We start from the raw sequence: 17,923 nt of genomic DNA, 5'->3' as shown, positions 1-17,923 counted from the left end.
ACTGTCCGCTCTTCCAAGGGTCCTGAGTTCAATTCCCAGAAACCACATGGTGGCTCATAACCATCTATAGTGAGATCTGGTACCCTCTTCTGGCCTGCAGGTGTACATGCAGGCAGAGCACTATACATAGTAATAAATAAAGCCCTGGCTCAAATTGAGCAAGTCCAGAATCTCCAGTGTAAGAACAGTGACACCCAGGAAGCAACAATGTGGCCGCTTGTGTCTGAAGTGAGTTAAGAGTGATTATGAAGAGTAGAAATGCTTTCACAGAACAGCCACCCATGCATGTCAGTTCCTTCTGAGAAGGGTAGTGAGGATGCTGTCCATCAGATGCTCACCCAGCTCAGAACTTAATTATGCCTCAAAGCTGAGCTGTGTACTGAGTGGCTGCCTTTTATATTTCAATCATCCCAAGCTTGGGATATGTGATTGTGATCTGGGAAAAGGCTTGAGATAAAGGCTATGGACAAGTGCCAGGTGGTGACACTTGAGAGGCAGAGGCAGGCAGATCTCTGTGAGTTTGAGGCCAGGCTGGTCTATAAAGTGAGTCTATGACAGCCAAGGCTGTTATACAAAGAAACCCTGTCTACAAAACAAAACAAAGCTGTGGAGATGGGATATGCACATGATGTGAGCTTCTAGGAACATCATAGCGGTTCTGATAAGCCATAATTGAAGGCAGCTGCTGTATGCTCAGCTAAAGCTTCTACTTGCCATGCTACAACGAAAGAGGAAGCCACTGGGGCAGAAGCCACCAGCACATTTTCTGTGGAGCCTGCCTAGCTATGTGGGATTGCTGTCACATGGGAAGAGGAAAATATTGAGCATATGGTACTTGGACCTATTTGTCTGCCTTTATCACAGTCCAGCCTCCAACCTCTTAAGTTAACAACTCTCTCTCCCCACTACAAAATGCCTGTGGAACCTTCTATGCCTTATAGTCCCATAACTCCCATAACAGATCACTAAGGCTGACGAGGGCCCCTCCATGCCTCTGTTCAGAAGCTCCACATTAGCTTCATCCCTTGCCAATGGTTTGATTGCTGCTCTGTCAGGGACTATCATGGGGAGGGGCAGGGTGAGAGTAGGGCAAAAGTTCTCACACTGTTACAGTCAGACCCCTGCTTGCAGCCTGACCCCAGGGACTTGTGATGTCTTACACATCCATCCAGAGCCTAGCATCGAATGACCCATGCCCATGTTCCCTACATGAACAGTCTCAAAAGAGACCTGCCACTGTAAGGTGTACTACTTAAAAAGATGGTGAAGAGCTGGAGAGACGGCTCAGTGGTAAAGAGCACTGGCTGCTCTTCCAGAGGACTCAGGTTTGATTCCCAGCACCCACGTGGTAGCTCACAACCTTCTGTAACGCAAGTTCCAGGGGATCTGATGCTCCTTTCTGGTCTCTGCAGGCAGCAGGCACACATGTGGTAGAGGCATATACGCAGACAAATATATATACTTAAGATGATAAAATTTAAAATGATAGTAAAAAAATTTTTTTAATTAAAAAGGGGGGGGGCCTTGAGAGATGGCTCAGAGGTTAAGAGCACTGGCTGCTCTTCCAAAGGTCCCGAGTTCAATTCCTAGCAACCATATGATGGTTCACAACCATCTATAACGAGATCTGGTGCCCTCTTCTGGTGTGCAGGTGTTTCATGCAGGCAGAATACTGTTTAGATAATAAATTTTAAAACAATAAATTTTTTAAAAAGATGAAAAAGACAAAGTCCACCAAACTGTTATGAAACAACGCCCCTTGCTTCAGAGGGTAACTTGGGTAGCCCTCTATCTCTGTCTCCTCTTGAAGTACATTTAACTCTTCTCTGCCTCTGGTCCTCTTAGTGTTTTCACTCCTACCCATTAGCAGAACGTGCAAATCAAGTTCCTGAGTGGACGAGCTGGACCCAATTGCCAAGTTCCTGTAAAGCTTGGGGATGGGAAGGGCATGGACACCTGAGGGCAAGAAGCTTTCATGTAACATCAGCCCAGAGGGGATCAGTCTCTGAGCCCTCACTACCTTTTCCAAACTGCCTCCCTACCAGCTGCTGACATTCCCTGTGACCGTGGTGACACCAGCCAATACAGGTGATCGTCCACCAAGCATCTACGTTGAGACCGCTCTGGTAGTCTTCCTGGCCCTGTCTTTACAACACAAGCTGTGCTTATTGGAAGGGAGGTTGTCAGTCTTCATCATCTTTCCTTGTTGAACTATGACCTTTAGTGAGCATGCTCAGTAGGTTACATTTTTTTTTTTTTTTTTTTTTTTGAGATAGCTCTGGCTGTCCTGGACCAAGTGTGCAGTTCTAAAGTTGTACCATGTCCTGTTGCCTGTGCTTTGACTTTGTACTCCCTTGGGGCACCGTATAATCATCTCAGAAGCCTTAAGACAGATTTATATAATGATTGCTCTGCAGAGAAATGCATGCACCTTCTCCAAATAGCCTGTCTTTCTAGCACCCAAAGATGGCGTCACATGCATTTTCATTTTTAACTTTTTGTTTTGTTTTTTTCAAGACAGGGTTTCTTTGTGTAGCATTGGCTGTCCTGCACTGGCTTCATAGACCAATTGGCCTGGAACTCACAGCAATCCACCTGCCTCTGCCTCCAGATTGTGGGCTTGAGCCACCACGCCCGGCTTCATTTTAAACTTTTAAACTTTTTTTTTAAAGATTTATTCATATATATATATATATACAGTTCTCTACCTGCAGGCCAGAAGAGGGCATCAGATCACATTATAGATGGTTGTGAGCCACCATGTGGTTGCTGAGAATTGAACTCAGGACCTCTGGAAGAGCAGATGGTGCTCTTAACCACTGAGCCATCTCTCCAGCCGCATTTTAAACTTTTATCAAACTTTTTTTTTAATAGGGGCTCATACTTAAAGAGGTTTGTGTTTTATTTATTATTACTACTACTACTATTATTAGACAAGGGCTCAGTGTTGCCTGGCTGACCTCAAACTATGTAGCCTCACACTCGTAGAGATCCACCTGTCTCTGCTTCCCAAGCACTGGAACTAAAGGTTTATGTCACCACACTTGGCTAAAGGGTTTTTCTTAGTTTTTTTAATGTACATGTATAGATATTTTACCTGCAGCTCTAAACCACTGAGCCAGCTCTCGGGCCCAACAGCAAAAATTTAAATTACAAGTCTAGACATCTCATTGCGACTCAAGTCCACAAAAGGCAGACATGTAATTATCTTGTATTTCCTGTGTTTGCAGCAACCCTCCCGTAGGTAGTGTTGCCTTTTAATGATCCAAAAATACTCATAGAAAATACCAGAAATGCTAGGCGTTGTGTGCATGCCTTTAATCCCAGCACTCGGGCAGGTTCAGGCAGGCAGGCAGATCGCTGTGACTTCGAGGCCAGCCTTGTCTACACAGCGAGTTCAGGACAGCCAAGGCCACATGGGGCGGGGAAGAGAGGACTGGAAGTTGTAAGTTTTAATTGACTTCCATTATAGTGAATTGTTACAATTCTGTTTTATTTTATAATTATTGTTGTTAATCTCTTACTGTGCCAAGTTCATAAATTACAACATTATCACAGGTACACTGTACATGTGGAGAATAGAACATTGGGGCTCACTGCTTCCCAGTTCCGGGTGCCCACTGGGGGTCAGGAAACACACCCCTCAGATGAGGGACCACTGTACCAAATCCACAACAGTGTGATACTTTTAACAAACCATGTTCATTAAAACCTTAGCAGGAAAAAAAATAATAAATGTCTCTGAACAAATTAGAAAAAAGCTGACCTCTTGATAAACTATGAATTTAATTCCTGTCACTCTATCGAATCTATCATGGCTGCTTTCTCCACACATTGTTAACTTTCACAGCTATACCAGGGGAAAAGTAATTTTTAAGAATCAGTGTTTCCTCAGACCACTTTCCTGATGTAATGCTATAATCTGGCAGAGTGGGTTGGTTTCTATTTCTTGAGTCACGGTGTTGCAATAACCCAGGCTGGCTGGCCTTGAACTCTCCCCTCCCTCCCCCACCAACAGTGTCTCTCTGTGCAGCATTGGCTGTCCTGGACTTGCTTTGTTGACCAGGTTCACCTCAAACTCACAGATCCCCCTGCCTCTGCCTCCCCAAGTGCTGGGATTACAGGCGTGCACTGCTGTACCCAGCTTTGACCTTGAACTCTCAACCCTCCTGCTTCTGCCGCACAAGGACTGAGTTTACAAGCATGCACCACCAACACAGGCAGATTTACTTTCTTCCTCCTAATACTTGTGGCTATGGCAGTCACTGGTGACCTTCGAGCAGTGAGCATAAAAGCTAGGTTCCTTGAGCTTTGCTACTTAGAAGGAGCCTGGACGCCCATGTGCCACCACAGCTCAGAGCCACTGTCTTGAGGTTTCAGCGGCCGCCCCACACCTCACAAGCCCAGCATCTATCTGATGTGCTCTGAACTCAGGTTGCCATGGAGACCTGGGTCCAAGACCAACTGTTCTGGGCTCACCCAAGCTGCCTCTTCTCTAGTGCTGGTTCCCATGAAGACCACCGCTGAGAAACACCAGGCAGTCCCCCTCTGGCACAGGTCTGCTGTTACAATTTATGCTGCTCAGCACTTTAAGGCACTCAAAGCTCTCTACAGACGGTTTAATCCCATACTTGGGACTTGCCCACCTTTGTCTGCATGCTAGAAACTTGAACTTGACAAAGGCTACAAGTGCCAAGACTTCATCCTCAACCCAGGAAAGCCTATTCTCTGGATGTGGGTCCTGAAGCTCTTGGGGCTGGGCATGTAGCTCAGTGGTAGGGCACTTGTCGGGGTCCAGGGTTCAAGCCCCAGCACAGTAGAGAAAAACACAGACCTCCTCATATGCAGGCCTCACATTACAATGCCAATTTCTTGATTTAATAGCCTATGCTTGGTTCCCATTGCACAGGATTATATCTGTTTCTATCTCTGAATCTATCCCTGATCAAACCAAGGCAGAAGCAATCAAAAAAAATTACATTCTTAGTCATGACTCCAGGCTTTTGCACATTTACATGAAGAAAGTATAAACTGCCAAGAATTGGAGCTCACACCTGTATCCCCGTACATGGGAAGCTGAGACAGAAGGATTGCTGTGATGAAAAGACCAGCCTGGGACACATTTTGAGTTCCAGCCTGGGGTGCATAGGAAGACCTAGTTTCAATACCCCCAAAAGGAAGAAGAGAAAGATTCCTGTCTAAGCAAATCCAGGCCCACACCAGCCCACCAGACCCACATCCAGGTGTTTATCAGGGTCCAGGTGACTCTTAAAACCAGACAAGCCCAGAAAACACTCCAGTGTTTCCCAGAACAGTTAACAGCCAGGCTGAGGCAGGAGGATTCCACCTGGACAACTTAATGAGACCCAGTCTCAAAAGAAAAACCACAAAGTGGGCTGGGGGTTGTAGCTCAGTAGTACAATGCTTACCCAGCATGCACGGGGGCCTTAGGGTCAATCCTCCTCCCGCACCTCCCCCCAAACGGAAGCGTGAAAGACACTCTGGCTGAATGACAGATTCTCTGAGAAATGGGAACGGCGTTTTTCTCATGACCCAGATGAAGAGTGCTGGTAAAGATTCAAAATCCTCTCCTCCGCCGCCACTGAGCTAGCGCAGGATGCTCTGGGGAGGGGTAGCGCTCAGAGCTCCGTCTTAAGTTTTTCATACAGGTCATCCTGGTCAATCATGTGCTCGTTGCCGTTCCAGCGGTGGTAGGCCAGGAGAGCTGCGTTGTAGCCAGCAATGGCACTCATCTCCATGCAGCTGGCAGCAAACTCGATGCCGTTGAGGTAATAGAGCCGGTCGTGGAGGATGATGGAGGGACACTTCTGAGGCGGCTCATAGTAAGGGTAGGACAGCCATGGCTTCCGGACAGCATAGTCATAGGAAAGAAAGAGCTTCGAAATCTGTTCTTTGGTGAGAATGTCCTTGGAGAAGGTCTTCCACACATGCCTACCATCCACTGCCGGTGCGGGACCCTCTTTCTCTCTGACGGAGGCTACGACGGACAGGCTGTTAATAAACATATCTGAGTCCTCGGTGACAAGAATCGCGGAGAGGCCAAACTGACCCTTGGGTCTGGAGCTGAAGAGAGTGGAGTTGACTTCTCCTTTAATCAACGTTGTCACCAAGTGCTGATATGGGTCATTGAATTCCTCGATGGGAGGGTCGAAATTACGGAACGTTATGTTGGACATCTTCCGGTTCAGCGGAGCAGCCACAAGGACAATGTCGTAGAAGTCGGAACGGGTCTCAGACCCTGTTTTATAAACCACTTCATACACCTTCGCGGGGTTTCCTACAGGGCATGGGAAAGCGTGCATCTCTTAGTTCCTCTAACACTCAACCTCAGGCCGTGTATAAAGAATTCTGTAGCGTTCCTTTGTGTACATGCACAAGTATATGTTTATATGTGGAGGCCAGAGGCTAACCTTCCCCACCCCCCTACCTCCCCACCCCACCCCCCATCCAAGCCCATCCATGAGTTTCTCTCCCCCCCCCCCCTTCCTCCCTCCCTCCCTCCCTCTCTGCCTGTCTGCCCTGTCTGTGTACCAAGTACATGCCTAGTGCCTGTGGAGGGCTAGAAGAGGCAGAAGAACATGCTCTGGAACTGAAGTTACAAGCCACCCTGAGCTGCCATGTGGGTGCCGGTAACTGAACTTAGGTTCTTTTGCAGGAGCGACAGGCGCTCTTAAGAGCGCCGAGTCATCTCCCCAGCTTCTCGCCTTGTGCTTCCCTCACTCTCGCTCCCCAGTTAAGCTAGGCTGGCCATACCAGTGAGCCCCAGCGACTCCCAGCATCTACCCCCCGCCCCCCAGCACCACAACTACAAGCACTGGCCAGAAAGCCTAGCTTTATATATGGGCGCCGGGATCAAAGTCAAGCTCCCATGCTTGCCTGGCAAACACCTGCCTGAAAAGGCTCTTCTCTTCCCAGCTCTGTTTGTATTTTTGAGACAACATCTCCTGTAGCTCAGGCAGCCTTTAAACTTACCACCGTTGCCAAACGACAACCATGAACTTCTGGTCCTCCTGCCTCCACTTCTGAAGTATTGATGAGGTCTCTGTATGGCATCACCTAGTTTCTATGGCACTGGCAATCAAACCAATGGCTTCATGCACTCTAGCCAAGTGCTCTACCAAGCAAGATACACACCCAGCCAATGGTGTGTGTGTCTGTGTGTGTGTGTGGTGTGTGCACAGGTATATATATATACACACCTATGCATGTATATGTGTGCATCTAGGCATGCACACAAGAGTTAGAGGAGCCCATGGGTTTCCTGTTCTATTTCTCTTTGCCTTATTCCCTTAAAACAGGGTCCCTCACTGAACCCAGAGCTAGCAGCGAGTCCCAGCACTGTCTATATTCTCCACAGTACCGGGATTACAGGCATACACAAGGGATAGCTAGCTGGTCCCCACCCCCCCACCCCCCCCAGAGCTGAGGACCGAATCCAGGCCCAGCACTGTCTATATTCTCCACAGTACCGGGATTACAGGCATACACAAGGGATAGCTAGCTGGTCCCCCACCCCCACCCCCCAGAGCTGAGGACCAAATCCAGGGCCAGCACTGTCTATATTCTCCACAGTACCGGGATTACAGGCATACACAAGGGATAGCTAGCTGGTGTCCCCCCCCCCCCCCCCCCCAGAGCTGAGGACCGAATCCAGGGCCAGCACTGTCTATATTCTCCACAGTACTGGGATTACAGGCATACACAGGGATAGCTAGCTGGTCGCCCCCCCCCCCCCCCGGAGCTGAGGACCGAATCCAGGGCCAGCACTGTCTATATTCTAGGCAAGCACTCTACCACTGAGCTAAATCCCCAACCCTCTAGCTCGTTTTTTTAACCATGGGTCCTGGGGATGTGAACCCAGGTCCTCACGCTTGTGCAGCAAGTGCCATCTCCCCAGGCCAGAAAAATATTTTCTCCTGGTACCTCTTACAAAGTCCCCGAAGAGTAGAACTTCACACTGCTCATGCAGAAATGTTCCCAGCTGTGCTAAAGGGCATGACCATCGTTCATGGGACATGGAAAAAAACCTCATCCTCAAAGGGAATTTTCCATTTTGTTCTTACTGAGTATAAAATTGTCCTCAATGTAATACAATTGGATAAACATCCCTTAACTTTAAAAAAAATTAATTTATTATAATTTATTTAGATTACATCCCAATTGTTATCCCCTCGCTTGTATCTTCCCCTAACTTTTACAACCATAGAGAAACCATTAGAAGTTATAGAATTATGGGACCCGAGTTTAATCCCCTTTACCCATATAAAGAGCCAGTCCTTTTTTTCTGGAGGAGATGGGGTACCATACAGCTTTAATCCCAGCACCCAGGAGGGAGAGGCAGGTGGATTTCTGTGAGTTCCAGGCCAACTTGGTCTACATAGTGAGTTCTAGGACAACCAGAGCTATTTGGGATAGAAAAGCCCCAACTTAAGAAAATAAAAATAGGGGCTGGAAGACAGCTAAAAATTAAAAATAGAGGCAGGAAGATGGCTCAGTGGTTAAGAGCCCTAGATGTTCTAGCAGAGATCCTAGTTTGATTTCCAGGACTCACCTGGTGGTATCCGATACTCTCTTCTGGCCTCTGAGGACACTACACGCCTATGGTACACAGGCACACATGCAACAAAACACATCCATACACATGGGAAAAAATGGAGGAGGGCGCCTGTGTGATATTTCCCCTTCAGCTGCCATTTTTGCAGGGATGACCAGAAACAATCGAAGCACAGCCTCACCTGCCTGCTTGGCCCATGTCGTCTCCTCTATGGACACTACAGCGCCAGTTATAAGATTGCTGCTGGAAGCCTGAAGAAGCCCTGAGCACACGACTTTATTACCGCCTTCCACTGACCAAAGGTTGGAATCAGCAGCCGAAATTGACACCGCCCCTGTCAGGAGGGAACAAAAACACACCTTAATTCTCTCTTGGTTGGGTAAGTGGCCATCTCCTATCCACTTAGACACTCTGCTCCAAAGACCTCCAGACACTGCCAGATGGCCCTAAGGGGCAAAAGTCTTGTTCAGGCAAAGGCCACACTGGACTGACCAGAAGCACAGGACACTCTACCACTAGCAACTCACAGACAGAAATAAACTATGTCAGTAAAGTACTTAAGCCACTAAGAAACCAGCCTCCCCCATCCAGGGCCTGATGTCAGAGCTCCGAACCCAGTGGCTAAGTCCCTCAGCCACAGCCATCCCTGGTTTCCCCCAAACCTGACTTACCCACAAAGGCATTGATCTCAGTGCCTTGGCCAAAATTGACCTTCATGACAGGAGCGATCATCTCATTGAGGAACGTCTCAGAGAAGCCTGCTTTCTCCAGGTTTTCACGGAGAGTTTGGTTAAGGAGCCTGAGGTAGTCATCCCCTCCGATGGCATGCATTAACTTTTCTACACTGCTGAAGGCATAGTCATGGGACTGATAACGATAGATCCTTGAAAACAAACAAACAAAACAGAAATTGTAGGATAAACATGTTTTTGTGTTGATCCCAAGTGTGGGATGGGAAACAGACTAGTGAGAAAGCAGGATGTTTATCCCCTTAGAAGTCAAATCATTTTGTGGGGGAGCTTGGATGTTGCCAGCTGAAACCATCCTAGTAGAGACTCTGAGACGATATATATATATATGAGCCCAAAACAAGAGGCTTGGGAGAGAGAGAGAGGGGACTTGGGATTGTTTTGGCTGTTGATTGCAACACTTCAAGAGACGCTCCTACAGAGAACTGCTCTGGGGAAAGCTTCAAGGCTTTGGACTCCAGCTGAGGCTTCAGGTTCCAGTTGCTCCAGGTTCCAGCAGCAACGTTGGTGGGATTGCTGGTTTTCTAAGGTTCTGCTGACTATGCCAGGAGAATCGTTCCTCGGAACTGATATCCTTAAGGTTTCATTATTGTGTTCTTTAATCTCCTTTTCCTATTGTTTGGGTTAGTCTGGTTGTAAGGGAGGTAGGCTCGTTTAATAAGTTCATAATAAAATACAGTTGTTAAGAAAATTGAGCCTAAGCCGGGCGTGGTGGCGCACGCCTTTAATCCCAGCACTCGGGAGGCAGAGGCAGGCGGATCGCTGTGAGTTCGAGGCCAGCCTGGACTACAAAGCGAGTCCAGGACAGCCAAGGCTACACAGAGAGACCCTGTCTCGAAAAACCAAAAAAAAAAAAAAAAAAGAAAGAAAATTGAGCCTACAAGAAATGGTCATTAAATGTCACATAGGTTGGGGGAGGGGGGAAAGCACTGGCTACAAAGAGCATCAGAAAAATGAAACTGATGGCAGCCTGAGATACACAGTGAAACTCTATCTTAAAAAAAAAAAATGATGATGAGGGTAGAAATGTGGCTCAGCAGTTATGAGCACTTGCTGCTCTTGCAGAAGACTTGGGTTTTGTTTTGTTTTGAGACAGGGTTTCTCTGTGTAGCCCTGGCCATCCTGGAACTCACTCTGTAGACAAGGCTGACCTCAAACTCACAGAGATCCGCCTACCTCTGCTTCCTGAATGCTGGGATTAAAGGTATATGCCACCACTGCCCGATTTAGGGCTGGGTTCTGTTCCCGGAACCCACGTGGCAGCTCACAATTATCTGTAATTCTTTTTCAAAGAGATCTGATGCCCTCTTCTGATCTCCTCAGGCACCAGGCACACAAGTGATCACGGATACATATACAGACTAAACACACACAGAGGTTTTTGGCTTTGGGGGTCCTTTTTAGATCATGAATTGACTTCTATGTTTCCTTTTGCTGAGTTCCTACCAGTCAGGTGAGGCACACCTCAACTTTATCTTTCACAGCCCTCTGTCCTCCCCTCTGCCTTTCAACCCAGGACATCTGTGCTCTTAAATATGGTCAATGGGACATCTTCAAAGAGATGTGTTTGTTCTGGGGCTGTAGCTCAGCTGACAGAGCATGCACCTAACTCAGACTCCTGGGTCTGATCCCTAGGGCCATATAAAACTGCACATGGTGGTACACGACCGGAATCCCAGCCCTCGCAAGCAGGACAATCAGAAGTTCAAGGTCAGCCTGGGCTAATGGGAAGATATAGACAGAAGGTGTAGATGCAGACAGAGCACTGTATACATAATAATAAATAAATAAATCTCTAAAAAGATAACCTTCATTTTCTTTTCTTTCTAATCCTTTTTAATGTATTTATTTATTATATATACAGCAGTCTGCCTGCATGTACAGCTGCATGCCAGAAGAGGGCACCAGATCACGAGAGATGGTTGTGAGCCACCATGTGGTTGCTGGGAATTGAACTCAGAACTTTTGGAAGAGCAGCCAGTGCTCTTAACCTATGAGCCATCTCTCCAGGCCCTCTTTTCGTTTTTTAAAGACATGGTCTCATTATGCAGCCCTGAATTCATAGAGACTTGCCTGCCTCTGACTTAGTGCTGGAATTAACAGAGTGTGCCACCACACCCAGCTTGTTGGGCTGTTATTTTGTTTGTTTTTGGAGACAAGGTTTTTCTATGTAGCTTTGGCTAGCCTAGAACATACTATACAGACAAAACTGGCCTTAAATTCAGATAAAACCTTTGTTCTAATTGCAGATAAATAACAAAACTGGCAAAAATAAGTAAATATAATTTAAAAATAACAACAAACTGCTGGAAAGATGGCTCGGTCAGTGGTTAAGGGCACTTGCTGCTCTTGCAGAGGACCAGGGTTTATTTTTCCAGGACCCACGTGGTGGTTCACAGCCATCTATATCTCCAGTCCCACAGGATCACACTCCCTCTTCTGAACTCTGAGGTGTTATGCACATGAGGTACATACATACATGTAGGCAAGACACTCATACACATAAAATAATTAAATCTTTTAAAATTATAAAGAAAATATGGGCCTGGGTGTGGAGGCGCATGCCTTTAATCCCAGCACTCGTGAGGCAGAGGCGGGCCATCAAGGTGAGTTTGTGGTCTACAAAGCGAGTCAAATATATATAGAAAAATAAAAACAAAACTGGCCTTACCAGGTGGTTTATGACTATAATCCTAGCACTTGGGAGGCTGGCCAGTTCTAGGTGATCTGATGCCTTCTTCTGGCCTGTGGGGGCTATGACACACTTGTGCAAATATACACACAAACACAGAAATTAAAAAAAATATTTAAGCTGGGCATGGTGAACGCACCCCATTAATCCCAGCACCTGTGAGGAAGAGGCAGGCGGATCACTGTGAGTTCAAGGCCAGCCTGGTCTACAAACTGAGGCCAGGACAGCCAAGATAACACACAGAAACCCTGTCTTGAAAAACCAAAAAAGCCAGGTGGTGGTGGCGTACACCTTTAATCCCAGCACTTGGGAGGCAGAGGCAGGCGGATTGCTGTGAGTTCAAGGCCAGCTTGGTCTACAAAGCAAGTCCAGGATAGTCAAGGCTACACAGAGAAACCCTGTCTCAAAAAACAAAACAAAACAAAACAAACAAACAAGACTGAAAAAGTTCTTACAAAAGGCCTCACTCTAAGTTCAGTGGAGATGGCTTAGTGGGTAAAGGTGTTGGATACGCAAGCCTAGAGACCCAAGTTCAATCCCACCTATGATGCAGTTGCACACACATGCACACATAGTCGCTTGAACACACACAAAAGGTAGTGATTGAGGAAAATACCATATGTTGACTTCTGTGTGTGAGGACACACACAGGAAAATGTACCCACATACACAAAAACACATGCACACCAAAGCTCAACTTCCCTTCACTTGCACACTCACTGGAAGCTCTTGTGCTCAGTACTCACCTATACACCAGCACAATGCAGGCATTAAGAGTGAGACTCCAGACTGAGTCACCTGGAGGGACTCTCGCTTTACCACTTTCTAGGTGGGTGGCCTTCCACACTTAAAACCTAGACATCTGCATTGTCCACATGTGCAGAAAGCACCCAGCAGCACTGGCTACAGAGCCAGCCATGAGAATTCATTCCTTTTTTTGTTTGTTTAAACCCAACTTCCAAAATGTGCTTTGCAAATGTGTGGGGGTGGGGGGGGGGTTGTTGGTTTTTTTGTTGTTGTTGTTTTTGTTTTTTGAGTTTTTGAGCCAGGGTTTCTCTTGGCTGTCCTGGAACTCTCTTTGTAGACCAAGCTGCCTTTGAACTCACAGATCCACCTGCTTCTGTCTCCCAAGTGCTGGGATTAAAGGCATGCGCCACGACGCCAGGCTGCAAATGTTTCTTTAGTGTTGCCAGACACTGTTAGATTCTATACAAAAGTCAGCTCCTTAAATGAGATGGTCAGGCGTGCCAGGCAACTGTTCTATCATGGAGGCACACCTCAACTATTGCAAAGTACAACTTAGAAGCGAAAACCCATGACATGCTCAGCTCCCGAATGGAGCGACGACCTGCGTGTTTTCTGCCAAACAGTTTGCCTTAACTGGGTAGAACTAGTCCAGAAAACTAACACTCGGTGCTCGTCAGACTAATAGGCCTTAATTTCAACAGAGGCGGGATAGTTACCTCATGAACTTGTCCAGCAAGTCTTCTACCCACATGTGCATTCTCAGGGGCTGAAATCCGTAGCGCCACACCAGCTTCAGCATGTTGATTATAAACCAGCTGCTCTCCTCAAATACCAGAGCCTTGCCATTGTACACTCCCACCAGGCCACCTGAAGCCGGGACACTGGAGAGACCTGCCAAAACAGAGGAAGGGGCTCGTGAGATGGCTCGGTGGTTAAGAGCCCTTGCTGCTCTTGTAGAGGACCTGGGTTCGGTTCCTGACACCCATGTCAGATAGCTCAGAAGCACCTGTAACTCTTGCTCCAGGGGACCTGATGACCTGATGATGCCTTCTTCTGGCCTGTGTGGGCACCTGTACTCGCATGCACCTAACACACACACACACATACATAATTTAAAAAAAAATAAATCTTAAAAAAAAAAAAACAAACAAACAAACAAACTAGGGGAAAGGTACGCTAGTGGTTTCTATGTTGGCCCAATGAAAAGGGAATTTGGGGACCCGTCAAAGACTTTCTGGAGTGAGTGACTTAGGAGCTATCCCCCGGTCTCAGGAGATAGAGTACAGTTCTATTAACAGAACAGTGTGGACACAAACGCTCCATCCACAAACGTGCATACTAGGAGGTGGGTCAGAAGCTCAGGTCTGTGTTCCTGAGGCACAGGGAAGGGAGCATCTGCTGGGATTAGGAGGCAGACACATCCCATTCCTACCCAAGTCTTACCTCACAAAACTGGGAAATGCAGAGAAATGAAAAAAGGCCAAAGTTACCCAATACTCCCTAGAGGAAGGCTTGCAGAGGCCTGCCATGCATCCGCAGAGCACACCCTGCCCCTCCGCTGGCAGTGTATCCACCATGTGTCTCTGGAAGCACAGGTCTCTGTGCCCTATTTGAATGACTACGGGTGTTTGGGAGTCCATGGTTCTATTCCCCCCCCCCCTTTTTTTTTTTTTTTTTTTTGGTTTTTTGAGACAGGGTTTCTCTGTGTAGACCAGGCTGGCCTCAAACTCATAGAGATCTGCCTGCCTCTACCTTCCCAAGTGTTGGGATTAAAGGCCAGGTTGGGTCTCATTTTCTCATCAGCAAAATGAGCTAAGGTTGCTGCTAGCTCAAAACACTCTGATCCTTCAACCCCAAACCCTGTCAATCGGAGGCCAGTGCAGTGGCTCAGCTGCCAAGCCTGATGACCTGAGTTCAATTCCTGGGACCCACATGATAGAAGGAAAGAACTGACTAGATCAGTTGCCCTCTGCCCAACATACACACTCTGTGGCACTCAGACCCCTAACCCACAGTCACACAAAATAAAAAGCTAAAATAGAACTTTTTTTTAAATTAAGAAGAAAAAAAAATTTTTTTAAAGAACTGACAGCAACAGCCATCTTCACTCCACCCATGGCTGTAATTCCAGAGAACTGATGACATCCAGATAACTAGACTCTTATTACAGGAGAGCAGCTCAAAGCTAAGCTGGTACCAACTGCGGAACCCCACAGCAAGAGAAACTGTTCCACCAACTTCTCTTGTATTAGACAAACAAAGGGGAAAATATCTCAGTTCTCTGTATTATGAAAACACCTAGGGCCAGTCACACAGAAATCTGCTTAGCTCTAAGACCAAAATCACATACCCAGCTCTTTGACAAAACGCTTCATGTGCAAATTTAGAGGGTGGATGACAGAACCCCCAGCCTCGTAGTCATCACCCTGCACCTCCAAAGTGGCCAAGCGGCCCCCGACCTCTTCTCTTTCAAACACGTCAATTTTCACGTCCTTCCCAAATTTCTTCCGAAGATAATAGGCCGAGGAAGTGCCACCAATTCCAGCGCCAACGATTGCTAGAAGGAGGGGGAAAGAGGAACGGTTTGTTTCTCCTCTTAGCACTGTGGCTTTTGTTTTTGAAAGACCATTAACCAGTAACAGACATTACTCAAGACTATAAGCAACAACTTGGGAAAACCAGAGGGCAGGGTTCCCTCTGAAAACACCCTCCTTGTATCTAAACAGACGCTGTAAATGAAGTTACAAGCTGACAGTAAGTCAAAAGATGCCCAAAGATCCTCACAGGTTCTTAAGGAGGCACCGCGGGACCCACGGACCCTCCAGGGCCCAATTCTTGAGGAGGTATGAATAGGCTACTCCCGCACGCATTCTAAATAAAGTGGCCGCCATCTTCGCCCAGCTTTGTTCTTTGTTTCTCTGAGGCCCCAAAACCGTAAACGACCCCGAAAGACACAGCTTCCGATGGGAATAGAGTGCCCAGTAGTGAAAACCCGACGCAAAGCCAGGAAGAGACCCGATCCTCCCTGTTAGTTACTGCAAGTTACAACCTCGCAAGCAGAGCGCAGGTGCGGGGAGGCGGTCCTAGCCCTTCTCGGGGGAGGGGATTGAAGCGGGGGCGGGGGGGGGGGGGCACAAACTGGTCCTTGTGCAATGTCTACATGCCTCAATCTGCCGGACAGGCAGACGCGGCTCCAGGGACAGCCAGAGGCGGGCTCCCGAGGGCGTCCTATTACTAGAGCCGAGGGCCTCCCAGGCTGGGGCTGTAGGGATACCGGATCCCCGGCTTGCACACGCCTCCAGCGACACTGCTCCGCGTTCCAGAGCGCACGGCTCGATCCTCCGGACCTCGATCGGCACCCTGCCAAGGGAAGACCCACGTAGATATCGCCGCGCCTCCGCATCCCCTGCACCTACCGATCCTGTCTGGCGGGGCCCTAGGCTCGGCGCTCGCCAAGCTGCCCAGACCACACAGCAGCAGCCCCAGCCCCAGCAGCGAGCCCACCATCGCTGCGGCGTCGCGCTGCATGGCCTCCCGCAGCTGCACTGACCGCAGGTCGGCCAGCAGACGCTGAGCTCTATGCGTCTGCGTGAGCTCGCCCCGCCCAGACCCCGCCCCAAGGCCCACCGCCACGCCTACTCGCCCCACCCAGGTTTTTTTTTTTTCTTCCCATGCCCATGAGGCCCACCTCAGCTCTCCTTTCTCTCTGCCTCTCCTGAAGATGCACCTTTCTTCCTTCTGCAGTCCTCCAAATCGCGTGCTTGCGGACAATGCACGCAGTCAATCTAAAAAAACGAAGCAGTATTTCTGAAGTGAGCATTTTGTTCCAGGGACTCCTTGGCTGCGTGGTAAGAAAAAGAAGGGAGATGCAGTATTGTGAAGTAAGGAGAACAGAAGACGGGACCCATGTCCATGCGAATAAAATTAAGACACCAAAAGAGGCTTGTCACGTTAAGGTCTGTTTCCAAGTTGAAGACAGTTGAGAAGACAGGAACACTAGAAATGCTCTGCACCTTCTTCCAATTACCTAAAAACAAAACACACAAGCAGGGTGGGGGCTGGAGACATGGCTCCATGGTCAAGTGCGCTTCTTGCTCTTCCACAGGACCAGAGTTTGGTTTCCAGCGTCCACATCCTGGTGGCTCACATCAGCTGTAACTCCAGCTCTAGGCGATCTGATACCGACTTCTGTTCACTGCCGGCACCCACAAACATACAGGTTTTTAAATTTTGTTCTGTTTTGTTTTGTTTTTCGAGACAAGGTTTCTCTGTGTAACCTTGGCTGTCCTGGACTCGCTTTGTAGACCAGGCTGGCCTTGAACTCACAGCGATACACCTGCCTCTGCCTCCCCAGTGCTGGGATTAAAGGCATGAGCAACCACCACCCAGCCAAACACACACTCTTTTTTTGTTTGTTTGTTTGTTTGTTTGTTTTGTTTTTTGTTTTTCAAGACAGGGTTTCTCTGTGTAGCCTTGGCTGTCCTAGACTCACTTTGTAGACCAGGCTGCCCTCGAACTCACAGAGATCCGCTTGCCTCTGCCTCCCGAGTGCTGGGATTAAAGGCGTGCGCCACCACGCCCGGCTTCTTCTTATGTTTCATCATGTCTCTAAAAATGGACTATTCATTGAAGGCAACTTGTATTCCAAGCCAGCTTGTAGAGAGTCGTTCATTTACCTGGAGTATCTTTTATTTATTGAGACAGGACCTCACTATGAAGCCTTGGCTGGCCTTGAATTCAAAGAGATCTGCCTGCCTCTGCTGACGTTAAAGTGCTGACATTAAAGGGATATGCCGCCACTTGGGCTATTTTGCTCTTATTACTATGGTTTTGTTACAGGGGTCTGTTCTAAACAAGAATTCATAAAAATGAGGGGGAAATTAATTTTTTTTCCGCTCCCCTAAACTGATGTCACACTATAAAGCACATCCACACGGTGAAAAGACTGGGTACTGAGGAGATGGCTCACTCTGTAAAGTGCTAGGCTTGCAAGCATGAGGACCTGAGTTCAGATCCCTGGGCCCCATGTCAAAAATCTGGATTTGGAAGCACGTGACTGTAAACCTAATGCCGGAGGACAGGATGATCCCCAGGGCTTGCTGGTCAGGCAGCCTAACCTAACTTGCGAGCTTCCAGTTTAGTGGGAGGCTCCGTCTCAAA

General features: G+C 47.9%; 1 protein-coding gene across 1 annotated transcript; it reads right to left on the bottom strand.

Annotated features, from left to right (window-relative positions):
* Positions 1-5,219: 5,219 nt before the first annotated feature.
* On the bottom strand, positions 5,220-16,319 carry Pcyox1 (prenylcysteine oxidase 1). The gene is made up of 6 exons (XM_051154853.1): positions 16,180-16,319; positions 15,114-15,320; positions 13,480-13,654; positions 9,247-9,458; positions 8,757-8,909; positions 5,220-6,298 (listed from the first exon to the last, which is right to left on the bottom strand). Exons 1-6 carry the CDS (start codon positions 16,289-16,291, stop codon positions 5,640-5,642), a joined length of 1,518 nt encoding a protein of 505 aa, XP_051010810.1. The 5' UTR covers positions 16,292-16,319; the 3' UTR covers positions 5,220-5,639.
* Between the last annotated feature and the right edge of the window lie 1,604 nt (positions 16,320-17,923).

This window comes from Acomys russatus, chromosome 13, assembly GCF_903995435.1.
Source record: "Acomys russatus chromosome 13, mAcoRus1.1, whole genome shotgun sequence".
In the NCBI taxonomy this organism is placed as follows: domain Eukaryota; kingdom Metazoa; phylum Chordata; class Mammalia; order Rodentia; family Muridae; genus Acomys; species Acomys russatus.
Note: the sequence above shows the minus strand (reverse complement) of the source record. Positions and strands in the feature narration are given on the sequence as shown.

Excerpts from the sequence above, each read along its gene's own strand:
- Pcyox1 (XM_051154853.1), bottom strand. The coding sequence starts at position 16,291 with ATGCAGCGCGACGCCGCAGCGATGGTGGGCTCGCTGCTGGGGCTGGGG. Across the intron at positions 8,910-9,246 it reads TGAGATCAATGCCTTTGTGG|GGGCGGTGTCAATTTCGGCT; the intron begins GTAAGTCAGGTT and ends CCCTCCTGACAG. Across the intron at positions 6,299-8,756 it reads GACATGGGCCAAGCAGGCAG|GAAACCCCGCGAAGGTGTAT; the intron begins GTGAGGCTGTGC and ends CATGCCCTGTAG.